A 25,390-nucleotide genomic window follows, 5' to 3' on the forward strand; every position below is an offset into this window, starting at 1 on the left:
ACTGACATTTATTCTAAAACGATTATTTCTATTTTTTTTTTTTTTTTCTAACAAATGACATCCCACTTTGGTTCCCATGAACAAACAACGCTCCTCAGTGGTAACCTTGGACTTATGGAGGAGAATAGAGAGCAAACCTGATTCAGGCATTCGTAATGTCACTCTGCTATGGAAGCCTGTATGTTTGTTTTAAAAAATATATTTTAGTACAAATAAGAGCCAAACTTTGTCTTCTGAACAGTTTTACACTGATCCATTCTGTCGCCAGCCTGCTTTTGGTACAGCAACCTCAGTGAAGATCCAAAGCTATGCAGTCCAGTGGTCACAGGAAGGTCAAACTGTGACAGAGCTGAAGGACAGCGGCCAGAGTCAGGCAGTCGTCCTGATTGGTCCCAGCAGGTGTAACTTTACTGTTCAAGCTGCTCTCAGCACGGGGTCATCCATCTCAGCCCGCATCATCATCCCGCCAAAGGACGACTCAGGTGACGTTGGCATATTTTTTTATTTTTTTTTTAAGGATTTTTCTTTGTGCGAATATGATTAAAATTATTTTTTTAAATAAATGACCCAGCAGGCTTTTGTTCTTGTTACATGGGGTGAACATTCAAGCTATTTTGACAAACTAAAATGTGAAATAAATATTTTATATGCACTCCTTTCTGTTGATTGTTTTTTTTTCTCACAGGATGATGCATTAAGCTGAAAAGCTGAAACGTTTAGATAATAAATGATTGTAAATTTCTGGCTGTCCAGAAATCCCTCCAGTGAAGAAGCGCCTGAGCAGAACAGCTGATGGTTTCCATCTGTGGTGGAATGAGCAAACTTCAGTCACCTGCGGTCACACCGTGGAGTGGTGCATCATGGGAAGCAAAGCACCCTGCACGCTGCAGTGGATGAAAGTGCCTAAAGGAAACAGCACTTTCTTACCTGCAGGTACGTTTTTCTCTTCTCTGGTATTTTTTCTATCAACTTGGACACTTACTGTAATTTTTGTGGGATGGTTTTGCAGGATACTTCAAACCGGAATTGAGATATTCATTCAATATTTATGGATGCACAGATCATGGAGACAAACTGCTGGAGACACAGACTGGATACTTTAAGGAGTCCAGTAAGTCTTTTTACTGAGAGAAAATATTTCTTTAAAAATATTTTATTTTATTTTTTTGTCTGTTTGATGAAAATATGTCTTGTTTCAGAGGAAAGGAAAAATTGGAGTCAGGATTAGTTTATTACAAGTATTCAATAAAATATATATATATATATATATATATATATATATATATATATATATATATATATATATATATTTTTTTTTTTTTTTTTTTTTTTTTGGTATCAGGTCTGGAAAAAAACCAGGAAGATGTTCTTTACACAAAATCATAAAATTTTTACTTGATTAATTCAGCAATTAAAACCACCTTTAAATTCATGTACAAACACTTGTGAACAAAATTTAGTCTCACAACTGAGCATTACCATGCTTCCTGTTTATTCCGTTGATTCTTATCAATTCACATCATTTCCACTTCCCCAGGATATGTGGAGCCCCCAAGAATAATACAACCTGTTAAAAGGACATATACATCTGTGACACTGGAGTGGCACTATGACGAAGACGATCCAGCCCAGAGGGCATTCATCACTGGTTACCTGGTAACGGTGCAGGAAGTGCAGACTGATGCTCGTTTAGGTCATGCTGCAAGTGAGTTCAGAGGAAAACTTTGAATTACACGAGGACTGTTGTAAACATCAATGTAATATAATTTGATCAGTGGGCATAATCTCAGATAAACAAAACCTTGTCTACCTAGTTTTATTCAACGTTTCCGTGGGCGATCCCCGGCAAAAGTCAGTAACCATGGAGGGTCTGCAGCAGGACCAGGAATATGTCTGCTCTGTGAGGGCTCTGACTACAGTTGGGCCCGGATCAGCTGCCAGCATTACCATCAGGACCAAAGTTAACAGTGAGCTTCGTTCGATCCAGGACTTTCACAAAAACACGACAGTTACCAAAATAAATCAGTTAAGCTTGGATGTCTTCGGTTTTCCCAGCTCACTGAATTCTGGTATTTCTCTGATTCTCTCTGCAGATTTTTCCCACTTACCAAAGATCTTGACTCCCATCCTGCTCCTGCTGGGCTGCACCGTTCTGCTGTGGCCACAAAGGAAAATGTGAGAGATGGGAGTGTTTAGATTTACTCCAGTATGTTTATATTCAAATTTTTCCAGACCTCTGAGATTTTGTGTGTTTCCCCTAGTTTAAAAAATGGACTGAGGGAGATATTTACTTATCCTGCTGGTATGAACATCAAAACTCCTGAGTTTGAGAGCTTCTTGAATGAGGTATGGATAGATATTTCATTAATCTCAAAGGAAGTTTAGTTTTATTTTTGTTTGCTATAACTACATTCAATCATGCAGCTTTAGTGGTTTTTAAAATGAGAACTGGGTGGACAAGTTTGAATTGTTTTTTTTTTTAAACATCTTCAGTTCAGATATCTCATAGAAAGCTGCAAACGTTTTGGATCCATCAACATTTTCTTGGTATAATTCTGGCTGAATGTCTGACCACTGCTGACCACTGTTCTTAGCAGAATTGGTAGAAGCTGGTATAAATCCAAAGTTTAATCCTTTAAGCATAGTCCACAGATTTCTGTTGAATTGAGATCAACAGAAATATATATATATATAACATTCCTAATGAACTAATTAACTACTTGTGAAAAAAACTTCCTCTCAATTTCTGTGACTTCTATAACATTAAATGTTATATTTTTATCCATTCCTGATATAATTCCAGTTTCTGTCGTAAATTCTTGAGAATGTTTTTTGTTGAGAAATGTTTGACCTTTTTAATGTTTCGGTTTGCGTCTTTTCTCACACCAAGTTTCGACACCCTCGTCTGATAAAAATAATCACAAAAATGACTTCAGGTTTCTCTAGAAGGCATGTTTTTTTTTCATATATTTTTTTTCTGCATTCTGGTTTAGACTGGTCAGAAGCTGCAGTCTCAGAGAGAGGAAGAGTGCATCAGCTGTGACATTGAAGTCTTGACAGTCAAACCTTTGTGGCATGAAAGCTCAATCCTGATGGATCCTGAGGGTACGGACACAATGTGCTCGCCTGCTCCCCAGTCGTCTCTTCCTCCTTCCTGTCCACTCCAAACAGGCTACCGGCCTCAGTCTGCTGTCCTGCTCTGTCAAACACCCCCCCATCAGCAGCTGAGGTGCATTGTAAACAAGAGCTACTTGAGCCCCATCACTGAGTTTAGTGAAATCAGATCCAGCTTTGAGACGTCCGACTGCCTGCAGGGATCATGTGCAGAACTTTATGGTTACATCTCTGATGGTTAAACACAAAACAAACAATGTTGAGCCTTTTTGCTCTCCCATTCAAGAGTATAAAAACTCTAAAAGTGGAGGCAAAATGTTAAAACCTAGTGCACTGTTGCTTCTAAACCTCATTTTGTGATTTCTACCACACTCTTAACATGCCTTATTTTGGTGTGTTTGGTTTCAGAATCTTTCAGATTGCATCACGGCACAGCAGTGAATGCATGCGAAACGCACGAAAGCAACTCACTTTACTCATCATGATAAACACAGAGGGAACTAGAGGTTTTATCTACAGGATGTATAGAGAGAGCAGGTATGAGATAGGAAAGATGCAAGGTGGAGATTAGTTAAAACAGTTTCAGAAACTACACTGAACTGTCTTGAAAGTGAGATATAATGTGAAAAGTTCATCTTAACCACAGGTAAACCTTCTGGTTTTCAGGTCACACGAGGCAATAAAACATTTAAACTTTTAGTTGCAGATTTAATATGATGGTACATGAATGTTCTGCTCTCCCCGGAAAAGGGTGCATTGCATTGAGCAGGGGGTCAGTGACTACAGCCAGAGGGAGAAATGTCCTTTCAAAGTATGTTTGTGCTTGAATGGACCAGTCAAAGCCCAGGCCTAAATCCAATTGAGAATCTATGACGAGATTTGAAAGCTGATGTTCACAGCGGCTCAGCGACTGAACCACTAAAGCCCTGCAGCTTTAACTGCAGTGTGGTTTCAGAAATATGTGACACTTTGTGTTGATCTAACACTTAAAATGCCAATCAAATATTTAAATGTTTCCTGTAAATACTTTTGCATATATTGTTAAGTGTTTTGTGTCCCTGAAATAAGATAAATTGTTTTTTTCTGTTCTTTGGAGAAAATACCAATGGAAAAGAAAAATTCAATAGAGAAAGGTCACAACCTGTTGCAGAACTCGGTACCATGTTTGTAAATCCTGTGACGAAGGGATCATCAGTTTCACTGTAAATAAGTGTAAATGTAATATGGAATAATAAAGCCATTAACTTCTGCTGTGTAGCAACAGGCAACTCAGTAACAAGATTCTTGTCTTCTAAAATAACCAACAAGCTGCTGCTCTTGTTTTGTACATGAAGGGATTTTGCAGGAAAGCACATGAAGCAGATTCTTCAGAGCAATCAGCTCTGAAGGCCCGACTGCTCTAAAGCAATCAGCTGTTAGTTTCATGTGTAACTAATTTCATTTGAAACTAACAGGTTCAAATGAAACTGTTAGTTTTATTTGAACCGATGTTAAATTTGTGTGCAAAGAACTAAAAAGAAAAAAAAAAACAACAACCTTTGATCTTGTGTATTTTTATTTTTAATAAGTAATGTTTTATACAATGTCTTGCTGCCAAAAAAATAACCAGAAGCAACCATTATAGTTTAACTAGTTTTCACCGTTAGTGGCATTGTACTGTGGACTGTTGCCCAAAGCAAAAGGCTGGTGCACAAGCTAAATCCATCAGTTAATTGTGGCCTGAACAACTTTTCTATCATTTTTCTACATGGGTATTTGACATGCCAGTTGTTAAATGGCCCTATTTGCGACTGAGAAAAGAGAAAGCAAGTTAAATGCTTTCTGCTCTGCATCTTATCCTGCCTCCGTATCTCTAACTTCTTGCGTTGTAGGGCAGCAATAGGAAGGTTTGAATCAACACAGTTTTCTACCATGAAATGTCTGAGGTTTATCCGTTCATCTGGCCGTTTTGCAAATGATGAATGTTTTGCAATCCCCAGAACTGATGCTTATCTTTCACGCTATGCATCATTTTGTGCATGAAAAGGAAAATTGCGTGCGAGTGTCATGCTATTTATGTCATTCTAAAGGAACATCTTGTGTCAATGAAAAACAGCCAAAAGTAGAAATCGTTTCGGTTCTTGTGTGTGTGTGTGTGTGTGTGTCGTTGAAATAAAATGTAATGCCCAGCAATTGCTCTAGAATTCAAAAACAGAATGCATGAGGTTATATGAGCTTTTATGGTATTTTAGAGTTTATTTTATAAAAAAAAAAAAAAAAAAAATCAAACTGATCTTTTTAAGCAACATAGGCTTCCTGGGTTCCAACGTTACCGTTACAGTGAATTAGCTAAATTCAGGAACCAAAATCATGGTACAGTTCAAAGATTAGCCAGAATTTAGCTGAATTCCTACATAAAAAACAAAATATATCTAATCTATTTCGACACTCTGCTTTTTGAACACTGGAGAGAAGAGCAGCTGGACTTACATTCATGAGAAAAAGCACAGTCTGACCTGCAAAACTCTGTTTCAATTTATCAGCCTTTGAGTGAGCACAGAGGCTGCGATTGCACCTAAAAACCCAAATATGAGATTTAGGCATGACAAGCATAACGTGTTAACCAAGTTTATTTGTATGGCACATTTTCTTCAACAAGGCAGTTAGTTCATAATGCAGCTATGTAATTTTTTTAAGACTCTAAACTGGTTTCTTCATGCAGAAAATGTGTCAGATGACTTAATGCACTTATTTAAAAAAAATTAAAAACGGTGATATATTATTGTTTAATAATGTTTTTTTTATTATTTTTTTTTCACAACTCAGGCTTTAACTTTGTATTACTCTTTCCACCTAAAACTACAGCAATATTTTCATCAACACAAACGCATCACATTTCTTCACAGAAATAAACCACCTCCCAGCATTTACATTTGCTCATTTATTACAGGATTTTGTTTGACAGGATGCTTAAAGACTAAATGAATAAACTTTCCATTAGTTTAGGGATATTTTAGAACAACAAAATAATAAACCAAACACAAATTTCCATTCTTTTTGTGCTAAGTTTGCTTAGTAAATAGAGTATTTATAATTAAAATGATATATTTCAGAGGGTTTGTCTGATAAACTGTTCTTTTAAACTGCTGACACAAAGTCGACTGTGAAACAGAAAAGCTGCTCACCAGGTATGATCCCGTTGGTCCTTGTTAAAGAATCCTCTGTGTTGGACGGATGAGTGGCGGCTGCGCTGGAAACTTTAGGAAACCAATACAGAGAAACATAACACACTGCTAACAAAACAGAATAGAAGAATAGACGTATGTTTATTGATGTGGCATGTCGGTAACATTTTCTAAATGTATATGTTTTTATTATTCTGATATTTTTGTGTTCAAGATCTTAAATTTTAGTTTTTGTTTTTTTTCCCTATTAACCTGGTTTTACAGAAATAATTAGGATATATCCAAGTCATAACTACCATTTCGGTCCAGCTTAAGGCAAAATAATAAGTAAAAAAGTAAACACTGATCAGGATTATTTTTAAGATGCACCTGTGTAGGCTATATTAAAACGTTGCAACCAATGAAACATATCTTCTTAAAATAAAATAAGGGGACTGTCCGTCACACAACCTATCTCTAACCAGCTTACCTTTTAAATTTAGAAGCTCTTCTCTCAGATTTGGGTCAACCATCTGAAATGCAGCAAACATGTTGTGCTTTGAGTAAACAAAACAGTAGAGCAGAGATTCCAGGCAGGGCAGCGGTAATCACTGGTGGCAATGTTCTGCTCAACAGCACCTGCTGTCTCAATCAGAGCTTTAAACTAAAAAGAGGAGACAGAAAATCACAAGGAAAATCAACACAAGGAGCAGACTCTGCTGCTCACTGCAACAGCTGAAACTTGCTGCTGGAAATCAAACAATGCGTGGACTTCAGACCAACAACAGGAGCCAAGATAAATGTTTTTGCTTGATCGCATGTTCTCAGGTTTGCAAAAATAAAAATAAAAATAAAAAAATATATATATATCGTGCAGCATAGAAGAGCTACAATTTCTAAACTGAATTCCCAAACTCTGGATGTCTTGGCACAAAATCTCTGATCAGAAACGGGTAAGTCGCTTCTGAACCTTTTAACTCCTCACCTTTGAGATGAAAGTTTGCCGGACGGTAGCCGAGCTTTTGTTTTCCATCTTTGTCCACATTTCAGAGGTACAAGTTCAAACTGCTGAACTGCTCGCTGCTTTTTTCAGTTCAGCTGCGTTTTTGGTGACGCATTCACGGACCTCCTTCAAACTCGCATTTTACAGTTCTCCACAAAGACTAAATTGCGGAAACTTCAAGCTAAAATCATTACCTGTACTGGTTTAAAACGCATTAGGACATGCAGTTGGATATTTTACCCATAATCATAATTTTTATTTTAAATCTGAGCTGAGGGGAAGATGGACTTCATTCATTTGGCAGAAAGAATTGATACAAATATTCAGAATAAAAATGACTAAGACTGATAAACAATGAGGAATAACATTTTTAAAAAATATAGTTATTTCTTGGTTAAATTACACCGTTGATTTTTTTTCTTAACACCAAACTTTATTTTTAAAATATTGCTATTTTAAAGCTTATCAACAATATTTATGGGTAAACATGTATAAAACCTTGGCAGAGAGATTGTCATTACTTTTACTTGAATTTTACATCCAAATAAGAGTTAATAACTATTTATTTACATTAGTTTATTTTATTTTTCATAAATATGGGGGAGTTGAGAAACACACTGCTACTTTTTTTTTCATTTTTTTAGAGAAATGTTTTATTTGCACAACAAAAAAGGGCATGCTTTTTTGTTTTGTCTGGATGAATAGACAAGACAAAAACATACCCAAATTGAGCTAATTGGATCCTCTAATCGCTTAAATAAAAGCTTTTTATATAAAAAATACTTGGCAAACAGTCCAAAAAATGTAAATGTGTCTCCTCTTTTAAAGCACCTATATCTGTAAACTGTTTGTTCTTTAATTTCCTCCTTTGTAACGCATTTCTCACAGCAAATTAGCAGCTTCTCCATCCAGGATCAGCACAGAATGGCTCCACAAATCTGGCCTGATTTTCTGCAACTATGGATAAATATATTTAATGCTTTTATAAATAAAAAGAAGGGACACAACAGGCATTTTGATTTTTATCCGAGCATGAATAAATGCTCTGTAAACAACCTGAACAAGCTCACAATGCAATAAACCAGGGCCGATAAAGACGGAAAATGATCTGATTTTAAAAGTGAAGCTCACATTTGGATCAAAACATTTAATGCAAACCGTTTAAACCACACTGTTCCAACACAGCGGCCATTGGACCAGAGCTTACAGCATAACACCAGAAAAACGTTTTCAAAAGACGAAGCCAGAGATCTGGAAAAACAAAAACAAGAAACTCACTGGACAAGCCTCTCGTCAATCTTAGTCAAAAGTAAAGCATGTCAAAGTTTAATGAAGTGTCCGTCGTGAGAAACATTTTGAGCTTTTCTCTGCACTGCAAGAGAGACACACAGCAACAGTCTGCAGATATTGCACCAAAGTTTACACTGTAAAAGCAGAAAGAGCAACAGACGGCACAACAAGCTTCTCAACGCACACAAACACGCAGGCACTCAGAATCTACACAGACTGCAGCTGTATGTTGGATCACAAATGTACACAATGAGAGCAGAGAAATATCTGAAACGCAGATCTGAAGGCAGTGTTTCATCAGAAATCATAAATATGAAGCAAACGGTGCTCGCTGCACGTGAAAGTCAGAAGTGGAGTGACTAAAACCCATCCAGACGGGCGTGGGCTCCTGTGGGGGGCGATCCGTGTTTCGAGAGGAACAGAAGATGAGTGCAGCTTTTTCTGAGCGGGCAAAACTCTGTTCAGGTGACACGTGTGTGTGAGTTTTGGATATCAGAATGATTAGCATGCTTAGGGATTTTTAATATATTTGACACCAAATCTTCTATTCCTCTTTGGCTTTAAGTCTCATCATCACACGTCACAATCAGCCAAGGCAGGAATGTTGAAGACTTCATTTAACATCAGACAGACAAAGGCAAAAAAGCAACTAAATGTAGCAATGCAGCAATGCTTAAAATTGGACATAAAAGTCTGCAAAGTTAAATATGTCCTTCAGAGTCTAATTGAGATTATAGTACATAAAGACAGCGCCCCCTGTTGGACATATATATGCCTCTAGTTACGAGGAACCCAGTTTTGACATGTTGAATATATGAGATTGTCAGTTGCTTTGAAGCAAAAGCACACATGTGGTTAATACTCTGTCAATAAGTTTAAGAGATCAAGATATTAAGTTTAGATTCAACCTGAATAACATTAAATGGTTTGAAGACGTTCTAACGACACACCGTTAGTACTTAACGTCACGCTAAAATATTCTCAGCTGGTCAGAATCACCACACGGATGTTTCACCTTTGACAAGGTTTGAAGCATGATTCAAAACTGTGACTTCCTCCCACTAAACGCCTTCAGTCCTTCAGCCCCCATCACAGAGAGGTCCCGTTTAAAAGCGGCCGCCGTTTTTCCTGCTCCCCATCTGGGATTGACACAGCGTCCCGGTGGAGAGCGCGTAGCTGGTGCATGATGGGGGTTGTAGGAAAAGCAGAAAGCCAGAGAGACGTTTCCACAAGGACGAGGCGGCAGCATCACATGATTTCACAGCAGGAGTTCTGTTTCCGTGCCTGCAAAGGTAGCAAAGACCACAACGTTCACTGTAGCAGCAGCATGAACCCGGTTCAATGTTGCAGGAGAGTCTGTCATATTTACGGTCTTGTAGAAGGCTTTAGACTGGTTTCCCAGGTGCTCCGACTTTGACACGAGATCATCCAGTTTCTCTCCTCTTTCCAGCAGACTCTCCATGGTGTTGTGCTGCAGAGGACAAAATGTTGTCGTGAAATAGTGCAGCACATTGAAAGCTATCAAATAGGTCAGTAAAAGTCACATAAAATGAGGGGATCCTGCAAATCCATACTAAAACATAACAGATGTAAACTAAACTTTTAAATTAGTGTGACAGAAATGGCTGCTGTTGTAAATCTCTTGAGTTTTTTTTTTTTTTTCCATAAAACTTTGCACAACAAAAGACAAAATATTAGCCTTTTACTGCTTTAGCAGTAATCCGGATCCATCTGGGTTGTGGAAACACTGAAATAGGTTGACCAGTTTTGGAGTGTGGCAAAGAGTAAATTCACTGCTTGTTTTGAGACCTGGATTAAAATAAATCTGCTCTTTACTTTATTAGTTGCCATCTAGTTCCGATAGTAACTTTACCAAGTTAAAGTTTCGGGATGGGTTGATGCTCTTCACCAGACATAATTTTCATTATCAATTTGCTACCTTAAAATTTGACACAGATGCACCAGGTTCAGGTTTTATTTTTTTTTTAAATATATATATCCTTAAGAAAGGCTTTAAAACATTTAAATACTGACAGATGATTATCAAAAGTATTTAAAAACTGTTGTTTTGTGAAAGAAAGTCAAAGCTTGTATTATTCACTATTCTAAATATTTCTTTAAGGATTTAATTTAATTTGTTCTTAGTCAGTTTGAGTTGGTACAGCTGAAGATGCGCTGGATGTTTCCCATCTTAATTCAACTGAAGCATAAAGGACAGACTCATCGGTCTAATTACAGCAAACAGACTGTCAGGAAGGAAGTGGCAGTCTCCATTAAACTTCATTATGGGAACAATTACAGTTCCGCTTCTCAGTTTGCGTTGCTGGCATCGCAAGGCTTCGATAGTCAATCCACAAAAAAAAAACTGAAAACATGTCTAATGCCTAAATACACTGAGGCATCCGTGTATTTAGGCACCGGGTTTTTAAAGAACCCATTTCGTATTAATTTGGAGTCACTGTGAAGAGGTTTACCAAAATGATCTTTGTCTCATCCAGCTCCGCTTGTACTTTGGTCATGGCGTCTGCTTCCCTGGGGTTCTGAGGAAGAACAACATTCGGAGCGAAACCAGCCGTCAGCTTCAACACGACTGTTTTAAAATGCTGCAAAATGATTCAATTTGTCTTCTAAAGGGACACATATTTATCCTTGCAAAAAAAGTTTATCAACAGTCTTATTAGCAGACATTGTAACAAGTGACTCAAGAAGAAATCATCATTTTAATATACTAGGATATTCAAACAGGTTTTAGCATGGTAGCTAAACCTACCTGGTATTTTGAAAGGTGAATGTCCAGACCTTTGTAGCTTATAGTGTCAGGATTACCAGACGGCCAGTCTATACTGTCCACTTGCCTGGAAAACTCTTCTAACACCTACAAACCGCAAGACGTTTTAAAGAAGTACAACAGAAAGCAAAATGATACCAAACTGCTTCGTTTTCATCCCCACCTTGTCGAGCAGAGTGAAGCAGACCCTCTGTGGGTATTCAGAGTCTGAGATCACCACAGCACTCAGGTTGTCGTTTCTCACATACACATGGCAAAGATATTCTGCAAATATATTTGAATAAATGCAGTCCAATTAACTCAAGAGAAATTTAATAGTGAATCTTCATTCTTCTTCTGGCAACTTCAAAGACTTTTGAAACTTAAAAAGAAAAAAAAAAAAAAACAGCTGAGAGTTTCCTCATAGCTGGACTCTGAAAGCCCGCCTCCTTTATGAGTCATTAACAAGCAACTCATACAGGATAGAGTAAACAAAGGAATATAAACAGGAAACTGAATAAATGATTGCGGAAATAAATGGCGGAGGAATATTAAACAAGGAAACAAGGAAATGTTTGAGGGTTTTCTAATAAGAAATGCAGTGAAAATAGAAAACAAATTAAAACTGTTTCGTTTTCATTTGCACATTCAAAGTGTATAATATAAATAACATCAGCAAAATATAATCACGCAATTTGCCATCAGAAACAGTCTTACCTTGCTCTTTGACTGAGGCACGGGTTCCGACAGATGTTCGCTCCGCAATCAAGGCACTGGTGAAGGTCATGAACTCCTGAACACTAAAGGTGCAAAAGATGATTTTATTGCTCATAGAAAAACAGTACACAATTATTGTAGGGGAAAAAAACAACAACTTTACAACAAATTTACAGAAAAGGCAGGCACAAACTCTGCAAGAACAGAACTGGAAGGACACACTGGCATCACTGGTTTAAAAGTCCTTGCTGTTGGCTCTGAATTTATTAAATGGAAGAAACTTTCTTTGCATGTGGGGCGAGTCTGACAGACAAGTTATGGATCTGCTGCAGTGTGAGGGACCTATAAGGAATTATCAGGACTTTTGCACTTGAGTACTTGAAATCTGCAGACTGGAGAGAGCATAACAACAATGTACCTCCAAGTCTCATTTATCTGGAGACAAACTGAATTTTAATAAAAGTGAGAAGTAGAAGTATGTTATTTAATGTTTTAAAGAACCCATTCAAGTTTTCTTGGGTGAAATTGTTTGTTTTGATGTAGAATTTACCTAAAAGACGTAAACATACCTACGGATATTGTATTTTTTTATATATTTATAGAGATCTAGAAAAGAAATGCTGTAAGAGACTATCCATAAAATGTAATTGTTTGGGACAGGCCTGTAATCAGCGGTCAGTAAGACTCACCTGGAGCGCTGAAAGAAGCTGAAGGAGGACAGGTCATAGGCCGCCTTGAGCAGGTTGGCTTTGGTCGCTCCTTTGTAGAGGACGCTGAGGCTGTAGAGCTTCATGACGCCGCGGGATCAGGTCTGGTAAGAGGACAAGGTGGTCTACACAGGACACAAGCAGGATCACATGAGAGTATTTTATCTCTTAGTCAACTCAGCGACTGGAGACAAGTTAAACCACAAGCGAAAGTAGCCTCCGTGCTGACAGATGGTAGGGTGTTTACGGTCTGCTACGTTTACCGCTGTAACTGACAGCGAGTAACGTAGACTTTTGCTGACATAAATAATCCTTAAATTAACTTCATAACGACATTTTGTTAAAATACTGAAACTAGTTAGCCACAGATGCTATATGTTGTGAGGCCTGAGCTAACTTACCGGGACAAAACAGTAGCAAAACCCCCTCAGTTCCCGTCAAAACAACACAACCGACTGAAGGAACATCGACTAAAACTCTCAGATATGTACGAAAAATAAACCGTCACTAAATCAGAACGCAATTTTATTTATCTCAGTAGTTAAATTAGAACTTCATTAGCCAGACACTCCTATCAGAGTTGACTCGGTGGAAACAAACGCGTCGCAGTTTCTTCTTCCCCTCTGAGCTTAGGGTTGGATCACAATTACAGATGAAAGCGACACCTACCGGACAGGAGTGCAACGCAGAACAAAATAAAGGAAAAGGAGAAAAGAAAATAATAAGGAAACCAAAAAGAAAAGAAAAGAAAGTTCAGCTGTAAATAAAATTCAAAAGTCCTGTAAAAATAACATTTAAATTCTTCTGTGTTGTCAAAGAACTAAATATAGGTTCGATTTTTAAAAACTCATTTATTTGCCCGTTAGTGATCCAAAATTAAAATTCAGCTCAAATCAACCCATTCATAAATGAAAGTTCTGAATTACTTGAAGTAAAAATAATTTCTGTATAACTATGTAATATGGAAACCAGCTCATTCATTTTAAATGATTAAATTTATAGTAATATTTGTATTATAACATTGCGCTTGCTCTAACCACACTCTTGAAAAGCTTCACACAATCAACATATTTTGTACCTTATTAATGATACTTTCAACTCAAACAAATTATAAACTTTACTTTAAAACTTTTATATTATCTTGAGCAGAAATAAGAATATAAATAAGAATTAAAGATTGTTTTATGTATTATTATTTTAAGGATATATGAACATAACTTTAAGTAAAGGTATAAAAATACATGTCCCACATGGAGATTGATTTATTTTGAGGCCATGTAAAAAGATCTGTAAGTAGCTGCAAAGTTGGTACTTTACTATTTTTACAAGTCTATTTATTCTAATGTTTTTCCCCCATTCTCTATAGTGAAAAATTACGGTAAGCAGCTATGATGGAAAATGCACTTAATCTAATGTGTTATTCTTGGCTTTCTTAAAGACCAACAACAGATGCCACCTCAAAGTTTCTCTGCTACACTGCCATCTCCTGGATTCAGCTGGTCTTAGCTGTATTGTTTAGTATAACTTTGAGAGGCATACATTTGGGCCAATGCCAAACTGGTCAACATATTTGTATAGATGTTTAAAATTGGGCCAACAAATAAATAATAAATGAATATGTAAATAATATCCTCACAAAGTCCTGAATTTTCTGTTCTATGTCTGCACACTCTTTTTTCTGCATCATAAACTTCGATATAGAGAGCGAGAAAACCGCTATTAGTACATTTAGCAGTGTTGTTGTATTGTAGCAGTGTTGTTGTATTGTTAAAAGATTAGATCTGTTTTTTGTTTTTTTTTGTTTTGATTTTTTGAGGCATTTAAAGCCAAATGTAAGAAGGTACTTTGTGATCTTTTTTCACAAAAGGTCAGAAGATGGTGGAATATTTTCACCATTTTTACTCATCATTTTACTTTTGCATTGACCTTCTTGAAATTTTTTGAAACGACCTTCAGTATCATTTTCTTAAACTACTGAAAAAATAATAGTCAAAGTCAAAAGAAAAAAAAAATCTTTTGACTTTGGGTGTTTATCTATTTTGAGTCCAAGAAAATGCCTTATCATTTGTTAAACCTCTGAACTCTCTGACCTTTGAGTCATTCAGACATTACATGTCTTTGGGATAAACCAGTGTTGTGTTTGCACTTAACAGACTTTAGATACTTTACTAATAACTTTTAACAAATGCATAATTAAAAAAGAAACCCAAAGCTAACATACTTTGATAAAGATTAAATTGCGTTTCAGTTCAAAGATATTTTAGATAAAAAAAAAAAAAAATCTTTGAGATTTTGTCAGGTCTTAGTTGGTATATTACTTTTTCATAGATCTTACTCTTCTTTTGTTGTCAGCTTATGATTTGTTTTCACTTCTGAGCAAATGGTGCACATTTATAGGTGCAATGACTGAGAAGAAAATAATAAGTCCGAATTTGTTAGACATTCAGCATAAGAGCCTTTGATCAAGACTACTGTAAGAGCTGAAATAAAAGGCAGCTCAAACATAAGGAAACTGAACCTAGCTTCAAACCATTGCACAATGTTGTATTAAATGTATATTTAATTTAGTAATATTAATTTATTTAGTTCAATTAATTTATTACATTGGGGCTAAGAAATTAATTGTTTTTTTTCAGTCAACCAGCTGTTTTTTCAACCACAACATGGTTGCCTCAGTTGATGTTGCCTCTGGTAATCCTGCTCCATTTAACAATTTCCTCCTGGCCACTTAACTTGGGGTAAGTAAATGTTTTCCATGTCACAAGTGTGCCTGTCAGTGATTTCCCAGGCAACACAAAGTGGAAACCGTTAAGACTTTGGGTGCATCTGTTGGATCACCTACAGCAGAGGGAAGAAAGGTTGTGTGTTTCCAAGAACTGGTGCTAGTTTTGATAAGAAACTAGAGCAACGCAATCAGTGAGGAGTACAGCCACAGATGGGAGGTTATCTTATTTTTTTTGGTTCATATATTTTTCATCAAGCCTGTAATATCGGTGGAATAGAGGGCCATTTCTTTTTTTAACTGAGAGCTTTGGCACTTTCAGAATGTCAACCAAGAAAGAAGAATAGGACTTATTTTTTAGGCCATGTAGCCTGCTCACAAGGGATGAAGACATCAACATTTGTTTTTTTTACTTACTTGAGCGTATTTTTAGACATGTCTGAAACCTTCAAGAAGGGATGCTTGTGCTCTTGAAGGAAAATCCTTTCCTTTTTGCATGTAACGTCTGCAAGAATGGAGGAGAATACATGAGCCTTTTTTTCATGCCTACTTTCTAAGTGATTTTATTTGACTGTCAAGTCAGAAATGTAAATGTTTAATCACAAGCTAACAGGCTGGACACATAGGTCTTAAAATGCTGGGCCTACGTCTCATTAAAAATTAAGGGATTCTTTTTTTTTTTTTTTACATTTTATGCACGGACTCCAAGGCAAAACGTCACCTGAGGCAGAAATTTGGGAAAGTTCCAACTCCACCGGCAGAACGCTGATGGTTGGCAGGAGAGTCAGGATTTAACCTTCGTTCTAAAGCGATGGATAAGGTAATAGTCAAAGTTTAAATCCAGCGCAAGCTTACGTAATCAGAAAATGGGTCATGGGGAACATCGAGGAGCCTAATTTAGGTTGTGAATGTAAATAATAAAAACCTGTTCTCAATAAAAGTTGGAGAAAATGATGTCTGCAACATGATTCTAAAAAGAAACAATGTATAGGAACTGACTTTAAAAATGATGCCTGATATGATGCGTCATATGTAATCTAAGAACGTGCTTGGTTATGTGAAAGGTTACATAAAGAAGATCGTATCACAGCAGCCAAGCCTCTTGGATTTAGAGATAAGACAGAGGGTGTGTGTGACTGTGTGCAAATAATTAAACAGTTCTCAAGGTAATGTTGCAATAAATTTTGGGGATTTCATCACTCAAATAAATCCAAATGACTTTCGTTCTCAGAGAAGAAAAGATCCATCTAGACCACTTCACTGTCCAAGAAGCAGTGGCTGCACTTTAACAAAGGGAGCTGCAAAACACAGCCTTATTAAAAGAAAACACACATCACCAACTCTTGTCAGTCCTGGTAACATATTCAGAAACCTTAGAGCAAAATAGTTTTTATCGTAGACAGAGTAATTTTCACTGAGGTGTTTTTAAACCTCATTCTTAATTTGAGTTAATTTACTAAATGTATCACAAACACCATTAATTTTTTTTAAAACAAATTCATTATATCCATATTTATCTGCAGTCCTAACAGTTGCTTCAAAATAAACTATAGCCAAAGCACTTTTGCATTTATCCTTTACTTTTAAGTTGATCTTTTGTAAAAGCCACATTGCTCATTTCCCTGAAATATAAATATGACAAAACACAGAGGCCCATTTCGCTTAGTCACTCTTCGAAATAGGAAAGACACGAGAACATCTTATTCAGGTCAATTCAATTCAGTTTAAGTAAGGTAAATGCATCTTGATCTTCAAAGGTCAGGAAATGTCTACAATAAAATGGATTCTCACTGAATCTAAAACAAAAATGTTTTCCCTTATGTAATAAGAGAAACAATTACAATGTTTTTCATATTGGCAACTGTTGGGGGAGTGAAAGGCAAATGTGGACCCAGAGCTTATTTTGCCTCCACTATGCACAGCGAGTAATGGAGCTTCAAAAAATCCAAAGGTTTCTGTTAATGAAATGCAAAACAGAGAAACATCTTGGGGTAACCAAGTCTCTATAGCAATATTTATAGTAAAAATATTTCTTTAACATGTGTGCCAGTACTTGTAGATGATGTTGCTTACAATATTATAATGCTATCCTATATATGCGCTTAAGATCATTCAGGTTTAAGGCTCAAAAGATCAAAGGGACACAGTCTAATGTCAGCTTTGGTCCGTTAGTGATTCTATATGGATGCATTAAAATCAGTCAGTCAAATTTTATTTGCATAGCACATTTCAGCATCAAGGCATTTCAACATCATAAAGGCATAAAAACACAAAGTCATACAACATAGAATCAACAACTGAAACATTACATTTAGTAAAATGCCATCATTAAAGTCTTAAATCTGAAAACAAATACTGCAGTTCTTGGAGGAACACGGGTCACTCTGCAGAAATTCATTCACCCACTTTTGTTTAGTCTTCCTGTGCTGCAGGGGCATGGTGCCTTTCTCCAACCGTCAGTGGGTGTGAGGTGGTTTAGACTCTGGACAGGTCAGCAGTCCAGCCCACAGAGACACAGGACAGTTAACCAGGCACACACAAATTCAATTTAATTCATCCTATTCCAATGGGAAATTAAAACTCAAAAAATAATTATGTTATTTTAAGTGGAGTTCTGCAAAACGCATTTTTCACGTGACATGACTTTACCTGCTAGGCTTCTCCCCAATCACCCAATAAAACATGTCTAAGAAATTATTAACTAAGATATGGCAACAGAGACTATATAGCTATTGCTTTATATAATGTTTATATTAGATTTTCGTTAAACTGAGGCAGCACATTTGGAAGTAGAACTAGGACAATTTGTAAAATGCACAGACCATCCAAGAGGAATATCAAATCAAGCTTTTATCTTGATAAATTTGATCTCTCTTTACTCGCCACAACGCTCAGATGTCGTAGTCGTTGGATGCATTGCATGAACTTATGATCTGCATAATACTCACAAATTTAGTCTTGATTTCATGGCTGTCATCATCGTTGCTCTGGGTCTGCAGCTGACTTTGTCAAAGACAGCTGGAGATCCATCAGGCAGGTCTCTGTTCAAACAGCCGGCGTGAGTTAAATTAACTGGATGATCAGCTATCGGCAATCACTTGGCACATGTTCAACTCTGTTCAGTAAAAGGTTGCAACACAAACTTGGAACATTTTGTTTCTGATTGTTTTACAGTCAGAGTGGGATTTTTTAGATGTCCTAATTCTTAAAAGCTTTCTGCTTTCCGTAATTTAGGTAAATCTGTCCATTCAGCGGTATAGCATTTGTTAGTCATAAATACAGTTTCTTACTTATAGAAGTCAAACACATTTTAAACTAACAATGATGCAATTCTTGCACAAAACATCTAAATTAAATTCTATGGAATTGGCTGAAAAAAACAGTGATCCGTAGATGAATTTTTCATCCATTTAAACAACGAAGACCTCAGTTTGTAGGTGAAAGGTCAAAGCTTTGACCTCCAATGCTAATTATGCCATTTTCAACACATCAGTAAATTTAGGATTTTTCTCTGATTTAAATGGAAGAGGCCAAAAATACAGATGTTCGATGTACATCTCTAAAAGACAAATATTCTGTTTTATTTGTCACTAACCCTTCATGATGAGTCCAGAACATTCAAAGTTTAAAATAGGTTTTGGGTAATTTTAGAAGACAATTTTATGTCTAAAGAATTTAGACCTTTACTATCCTTTTGAAAAATCTGATCATTTGTAATTATAAATTATATCCAATTCTTATAATTATAATAAACACTACTTAACTTTCAGCTATGGTACATTTCAACTCTAGTTTCTTTACACAGAGATCCAACAGTCTGGACACCAGTGCAAAAGGTTCACTTTACTTAACTTTTATGAGTCCTAGCCTCAGAGTTATAAAAAGCTCTGACCTGCCTTCTGTTAAACTACCTGGTTTGATAAGAGCAGGAGGCCTTCACCATTATCGTGCTACTGTTAGTTTTAGAGGTCACTCACTCCCCTCTGGGTCTAATTTTAGGTCTTTTTCTAATTTTAAAAATGCTAACGTGGAACTCTGTGACCCATTGAGCAACCTTGTTTTATTGCACAATAGCTATCTGGGTAAAAAAAAAAGGAGGATTTTATAGTAAAGCTTCTGCTTGGATTTATTTAACTTGTTCTAAAATAGATTGCAGCTAAGCCCTTCAAAAGCAAAAGGGAAAGTGATAACATGACTTAACTTTCTTAACACATAAATTATGGTGATCAGTCAAATAAATCAAATGCATGCATTATTGCATCATCATTTAATAAAAGAAATCTAGATTGCCCAGAAAAGACTCTGCAACAATATGACTTGCAACAGTTATTATAATTTACATGGATATACTTAAACTTCTAAATAAGCTTTTAATGTTTTCCTCATACTTAATCAAACTTTCCAAGATGGAAAAATGAGAACAAAAATTCAAAATTAGAATCTGTATTTTCTAAAATATAGTTATTATAATAGGTAAGTAATAATAAATTGAGGTTACTATATAAATTATTAATGTTTCTGGACTTTGTGTATATCTTATGACACAAATTAAAAAATTATGCAAATTCAATATTAAGGAAGCTTTTTGAGGTAACTAATATATTATTACTATTTGTTACAGTTTGCTATGTAAATCGTAATATTCATTTACTGTAAAACTGCAATTACATTGTTACGATATTCAATGAAGTTCAAATTAGCTTCTGTGCACAGACCTTGGACCCAATATTTGAAGTCAGGTCACATGGAGGATTTAGTTTTTTTTTTACATACCAGTCTTATCTCTGAACCACTGTGGGTGTGTGTGTATGTGTAAACTTTCATCAGCAGATGGGATGGGGCTGAGGAAAGGGGAGGGCAGTTCAGCACATCCTGCCCACTTCACCTGGGCATAAAAACGGCCAGGGGTCTCAGTGACACTCACACTTCACCGCCTCTGGATCCAACCACACACACTGGGTGGACACACACTCTCTATTCTCAGAAAATACATCCAAGCTCATTTTAAACCAAGATGCCGTGCATCAGCAGTCAACTCGACGAGATGATGAAGCTCCCTGGTAGCTACAGTGACGTGGTTGAAAAAATCTGCATGGTAAGATGTGCTTTCTATCTGCAGCTTGAATTTTTTTTTTCTTTTTTTTTTTTTTTAAGTTTAGGACTGCCTAAACCTTGTGAAGGAAAATTCAAGATTTTTTAGTACTCCTCAATTTGCCCAGGACCTGGGCTTTACCTTGTCCAACACAAAAGCTTGAGAGTTGGGAAAGATTTCCTTTTGTGCTTCTCCTTACCGCCTCTTTTCTTCTTTGACTGCAGGTGGAGCAGATCCTGTCTGAGTTTAGATTGAACAAAGAGGAGCTGGAAGAAGTCATGAAGAGGATGCAGCATGAAATGAACAGAGGACTGCGTTTAGAGACCCACGAAGAGGCCAGCGTCAAAATGCTTCCGACCTACGTCTGCTCCACCCCCGAGGGATCAGGTAGGAATTCACTCTGTATGAAGAGAAGGAAATAATCCTTTAAAACTTTAAAATTGAAGTGAACAATTGTTTATGAAGTTCACATGTAAAAATTAAAACATGTCCTTCTTTGGCTTGATAGAAGTGGGAGATTTCTTGGCTCTGGACCTCGGAGGGACAAATTTCCGTGTGATGCTTGTGAAAGTGGGTGAAGACGAAGAGAGAAGTTTCAAGGTGGAGACGAAGAACCAAATGTATTCCATCCCTGAAGATGCCATGACGGGGACTGCTGAAATGGTCAGTGAAAACTGCTATTTATCTTGTTTTTACGCCACCATTTGTTTGCCTTTTCCTATTTACAGATACTCAAAACACTTCAGCTTAGCTTGGAATCTGTGGCTATTCAACCAGCTTAACTGAATGTGCTCTAATACCTTTTATTTTTCTGATTCTTTTAGCTGTTTGACTACATAGCAGAATGCATGTCTGACTTTTTGGACAAACACCACATCAAGCACAAGAAGCTTCCTCTGGGTTTCACCTTCTCCTTCCCTGTACGACATGAAGACCTTGATAAGGTACAAATATAGTTTTTCTGTTAGTAAACAAAATCATCCCTCATTTTGTAAAGTTCATCCAACTAAGGGTGCTCATGTTTTTTATTCAAACAGGGAATCTTGCTTAACTGGACCAAAGGTTTCAAGGCCTCAGGGGCTGAAGGGAACAATGTTGTTGGTTTGCTCAGAGATGCAATCAAGAGACGAGGGGTGAGTAAATTCATACATTTTTCTCGATTTAAACAACGTTATCGTCTGCATACAGGGCAAACATTCTAATATGTTACATTCTCCTCATGCAGGAGTTTGAGATGGATGTGGTTGCCATGGTGAATGACACAGTTGCAACCATGATCTCCTGCTACTATGAGGACAGAAGCTGTGAAGTCGGGATGATTGTCGGTAAGAAGCAGTAAACGCATGCAAATGTTCATGCTCAGCAGAGTTGTAAACCTTTGGAAGGAGCTTGAAGTGAGACGAGTGGATGTGTTGAGCCAGTACTAAAAAAAAAGGTTTATTTATTTATTTATTTAAAAAAAAAAGACAGAAACAAGTTTTAGGGAAAAAAAGACAAGCTTCAATGCTTTGTTTGCTTGCTCTCCAACATAACTGTAAATGTTTGTTTTTTTTTAATTAGATTTATTTGGAAAGAAGAGAGAGTTGGAAACACTGAGCTGACACAAACTCATAAAATGACAGAAACTAATGTTTTTTTTGTGTGTGTGTTAATCTTCAAGGTACTGGCTGTAATGCCTGTTACATGGAGGAGATGAGGACTGTGGAGCTGGTGGAGGGGGAGGAGGGCCGGATGTGTGTGAACACTGAGTGGGGAGCATTTGGAGACTCGGGCGAGCTGGAGGAGTTCAGGCTGGAGTACGACAGAGTGGTGGACGAGACCTCAATCAACCCTGGACACCAGCTGTGAGTAAAAAAGATGCATTAAAGTTAAACATTCAACACTTTCACACAGGCACACATGTTGTTTGTATTAGGCCCTGCAACCTTCTCAAATTAGTTAATGAATTTAATCAGGACAAGGGTCAAGACACGTGCCGTCCACTCTGACCCCGCCCTCCGTTCTCCATCTCCTGGTGTTTTTATGAATTAAGCATCCATCTATGGCAGAAATCACCTGACCCTAAACTGTAGTCTCTGTGAAGTTGCCGAGCTACCAGCTGTTTTCCTCAGGATGTAGGCAAATGGACAGAGCTTTCGTACGTCAGTGGTCGGTCAGTCGGCAGGTGGAGATGTCAGATTAATGACCCCTTTCGGCTTCTCGCCGTATCGCCTCCAAGCTTAATGGCTGTTTACCTTTTATGCTGGCTGCTGAGTCCAGCCTTAGCCTTGATGTCTCCTTCCTTATCCGGTCATCCTCGGTCTCCCAACCTTCATACTGAAACATACATTTATTATCATGACACATTTATTGTTCTTCACCACCTTCTTAATAACACGTCTCCCTCTGCCTTGTCTTGTTAATGCAGGTATGAGAAGATTATCAGTGGAAAGTACATGGGGGAGCTGGCGAGACTCGTCATGATGAAGCTGGTGAATGAGAACCTGCTGTTTAACGGCGAAGCCTCAGAGCAGCTCAAGACACGAGGCGGCTTCGAGACGCGCTTTGTCTCCCAGGTTGAGAGGTAAGCATCAAGCAGCGAGTGATGGAAAAACATTTCACTGATAACGCTCATAAAATGCATGCAAGCAGAGAAATAGGAAATGGTAGCTAGGCTACAGATGCTTTAAAGCAGATAAAAAAAGAAACTTTAGTGCTGCTGAGAACATTAGATGTTGTTATGGAAAGCCAGTGGTCTGTGTTTTACTACAGTTGTTATGTATTGCTAAATTGAAGAGAGCTTAAATGGGACCGTGTATGTAACTGGCCCAATTAAAAGCTGTATGTGGCCGTATGCAGAATTTGATTCAAACTTCCAAACTGAAAAAAAAAAGAAAATAACAACTATGATAAAGCAGAAAATAAACATCTCAAGTCTCTCTTTGGGGCCCCTGCTTTGGGAAGGCATAAGTAGCTGAGTTGCAAGCATTTTACAGTTTAAATAAGATTCTAAAAAAACAAAACAAACAAAAAGAAAAAAACAAAAACTGGAAAATGTATTTTTGAGAACTGCTTTCTAATGTGACCTTTTACTATTTTTTAGTGACTCTGGCGACAGAAAGCAGATCTACAACATCCTCTCCTCTCTGGGTGTCCTTCCCTCTGAGCTGGACTGCGACATTGTGCGTCTGGTCTGTGAGAGCGTCTCCACTCGCTCTGCTCATATGTGTGGCGCAGGCCTCGCTGGGGTCATTAACCAGATGCAAGAGCGACGCGGCCAAGATACCATGAAGATCACAGTCGGAGTTGACGGATCCGTCTACAAGCTGCACCCTTAGTAAGTGTCTTAGCTGTCTCAGTAGGTACAAATATGAGTCCAAGTAACATTAGTTCATCACAGACTGCCTTATACTAACAGTGGTGCCTCTATTTTACAGTTTCCGTGACCGGTTCCACCAGGTCGTCAGGGAACTCACCCCTCATTCTGAGATAACCTTCCTACAGTCGGAGGAGGGCAGCGGGCGTGGAGCTGCTCTGATCTCTGCAGTGGCTTGTAAGATGGCATCATGGGTCTGAAGAGAGGAATGCAATGAAGAACAGCAGAGAAAGCTCAGAATTAGGATGTTTGTGAAATCCTCTCCAAAGATCTGCCACTGAGAGCAGTGGAATAGAGCACTTGCTACTCACAGATTTGAGGACAAAGAGGCCTTTAAATATCTTGTGAATACAGCCGGTCTATAGTGTCATACCATCCTGTAGCGGTTGTATTGTTTCTGACCTTAAACAACTTGTTTACTGTTGCATTTGAAACTTTAAGCGCCACAAAAGCTAATGTAAAATACATGCACTGGTTATTTGGACCGATTTTAATGTGTATTTTAAAATGTAGCAAAGTAGTTCATGTACAGCACAAATATTTTGTAAAAGCTGTTATCAATCAGCACTAACTCAAATTCATTGCTTTCTTGTCTAATTTTATTTGTAAGCATTGAAATATTTGTTATTATTTAAAATTGTACGTTTACATCCTATTTACTTTGTCAGCATGTACTGTGTACTTTTTTCTTATGTGTAAGATGAACTATACTTATACCTAAATGTAAATAAAACATCATAATTAAATATTAAGTTTTGTGTTTGGCTTTTTTATTTATGAGATATTTTATAATAATTAGTCAGATCTCAAGTCTGTCAGCAGGTCAAAACAATTATCAAACCACAACAAATGGGAAAACTGTGTCTTAATGTAGGTAGTGGTTGAACATAGTTGAAGAGAACTTTAATAATAATGAAAATAATTCAACAGGAAAACACAACAAGCCAGGACACAAGAACAGCAGAAACAAACAGGGGAAAACCATGAAGTTAATGGAAGAAACCAGCAAGGAGTGAATGAAAAAGAGGGTGTTATATACTGGGAGCCTGATTACTAAACAACCAATACTAATTGTAAACAGGGTGCAGCTGTGAGGGGAGAGCAGAAGGCAGGCTGAGGAAGAGAGAGAGAGAGAGAGGGAGAGAAACGGCTCAGAGACGCAACAAGGATTAAACAAACTGGGGAAAATATAGAACATAGATCTCAAAGGAATAAAGAACTGAACAAGAAATAAACTATAATTGTGATCTAAATAAAATATCTAGGAGACTGATCTGAAGCAGGGCAGAAAAGCTGCTTTGCTGACACAAAGGCTGATCTAATCAGGAAAGAGAAAACAATGAATAATTAATATTAATAAAAGACTACAAATGATAAAAAATTAAACACAAGAGAAAAACAAAACAACAAATATCTTGACACATTGTGCAATGTAAACTCTTCAAACAACAACAATAATAATACAAAATGAATTAAACCA

General features: G+C 37.2%; 3 protein-coding genes and 1 long non-coding RNA gene across 4 annotated transcripts in view; 2 read left to right on the top strand and 2 right to left on the bottom strand.

Annotated features, from left to right (window-relative positions):
* Positions 1–4,368, top strand: part of osmr (oncostatin M receptor) — a gene marked incomplete at its 5' end in the record, with an annotated part of 9,318 nt that extends 4,950 nt beyond the window's left edge. Inside the window, 9 exons of the mRNA XM_015057472.1 lie at positions 99–178; positions 269–482; positions 754–933; positions 1,010–1,111; positions 1,538–1,705; positions 1,815–1,967; positions 2,094–2,175; positions 2,262–2,346; positions 2,994–4,368. Coding sequence (XP_014912958.1) covers positions 99–178; positions 269–482; positions 754–933; positions 1,010–1,111; positions 1,538–1,705; positions 1,815–1,967; positions 2,094–2,175; positions 2,262–2,346; positions 2,994–3,356 — 1,427 coding nt within the window. The remainder of the gene's footprint in view (positions 1–98; positions 179–268; positions 483–753; positions 934–1,009; positions 1,112–1,537; positions 1,706–1,814; positions 1,968–2,093; positions 2,176–2,261; positions 2,347–2,993) is intronic.
* A 1,535-nt stretch (positions 4,369–5,903) lies between these two features.
* Positions 5,904–7,643, bottom strand: LOC106962837 (uncharacterized). The gene is made up of 3 exons (XR_001428067.1): positions 7,243–7,643; positions 6,748–6,790; positions 5,904–6,350 (listed from the first exon to the last, which is right to left on the bottom strand). It is a non-coding gene; the product is annotated as an uncharacterized LOC106962837 (long non-coding RNA).
* A 626-nt stretch (positions 7,644–8,269) lies between these two features.
* Positions 8,270–13,375, bottom strand: ykt6 (YKT6 v-SNARE homolog (S. cerevisiae)). Its single transcript, XM_015057474.1, has 8 exons — positions 13,143–13,375; positions 12,724–12,866; positions 12,035–12,117; positions 11,502–11,602; positions 11,321–11,425; positions 11,025–11,090; positions 9,920–10,021; positions 8,270–9,834 (listed from the first exon to the last, which is right to left on the bottom strand). Exons 2-8 carry the CDS (start codon positions 12,825–12,827, stop codon positions 9,799–9,801), a joined length of 597 nt encoding a protein of 198 aa, XP_014912960.1. The 5' UTR covers positions 12,828–12,866; positions 13,143–13,375; the 3' UTR covers positions 8,270–9,798.
* Positions 13,376–20,367: 6,992 nt separating this feature from the next.
* On the top strand, positions 20,368–24,640 carry gck (glucokinase (hexokinase 4)). The gene is made up of 10 exons (XM_015057481.1): positions 20,368–20,558; positions 20,780–20,942; positions 21,064–21,218; positions 21,380–21,499; positions 21,593–21,688; positions 21,781–21,880; positions 22,216–22,399; positions 22,963–23,118; positions 23,638–23,871; positions 23,972–24,640. The coding sequence occupies exons 1-10, from the start codon at positions 20,478–20,480 to the stop codon at positions 24,108–24,110; spliced, it is 1,428 nt and encodes a 475-aa protein (XP_014912967.1). The 5' UTR covers positions 20,368–20,477; the 3' UTR covers positions 24,111–24,640.
* Positions 24,641–25,390: the final 750 nt, after the last annotated feature.

The sequence above is a fragment of the Poecilia latipinna genome, unplaced genomic scaffold (genome assembly GCF_001443285.1).
Source record: "Poecilia latipinna isolate Pla-1442-1.1 unplaced genomic scaffold, P_latipinna-1.0 Scaffold1466, whole genome shotgun sequence".
Taxonomy (NCBI): Eukaryota; Metazoa; Chordata; class Actinopteri; order Cyprinodontiformes; family Poeciliidae; genus Poecilia; species Poecilia latipinna.

Excerpts from the sequence above, each read along its gene's own strand:
- gck (XM_015057481.1), top strand. The coding sequence starts at position 20,478 with ATGCCGTGCATCAGCAGTCAACTCGACGAGATGATGAAGCTCCCTGGT. Across the intron at positions 20,559-20,779 it reads TGGTTGAAAAAATCTGCATG|GTGGAGCAGATCCTGTCTGA; the intron begins GTAAGATGTGCT and ends CTTTGACTGCAG. Across the intron at positions 21,219-21,379 it reads TGACGGGGACTGCTGAAATG|CTGTTTGACTACATAGCAGA; the intron begins GTCAGTGAAAAC and ends TGATTCTTTTAG.
- ykt6 (XM_015057474.1), bottom strand. The coding sequence starts at position 12,827 with ATGAAGCTCTACAGCCTCAGCGTCCTCTACAAAGGAGCGACCAAAGCC. Across the intron at positions 11,603-12,034 it reads TGCCTCAGTCAAAGAGCAAG|AATATCTTTGCCATGTGTAT; the intron begins GTAAGACTGTTT and ends ATATATTTGCAG. Across the intron at positions 11,091-11,320 it reads TTCACCTTTCAAAATACCAG|AACCCCAGGGAAGCAGACGC; the intron begins GTAGGTTTAGCT and ends GTTCTTCCTCAG.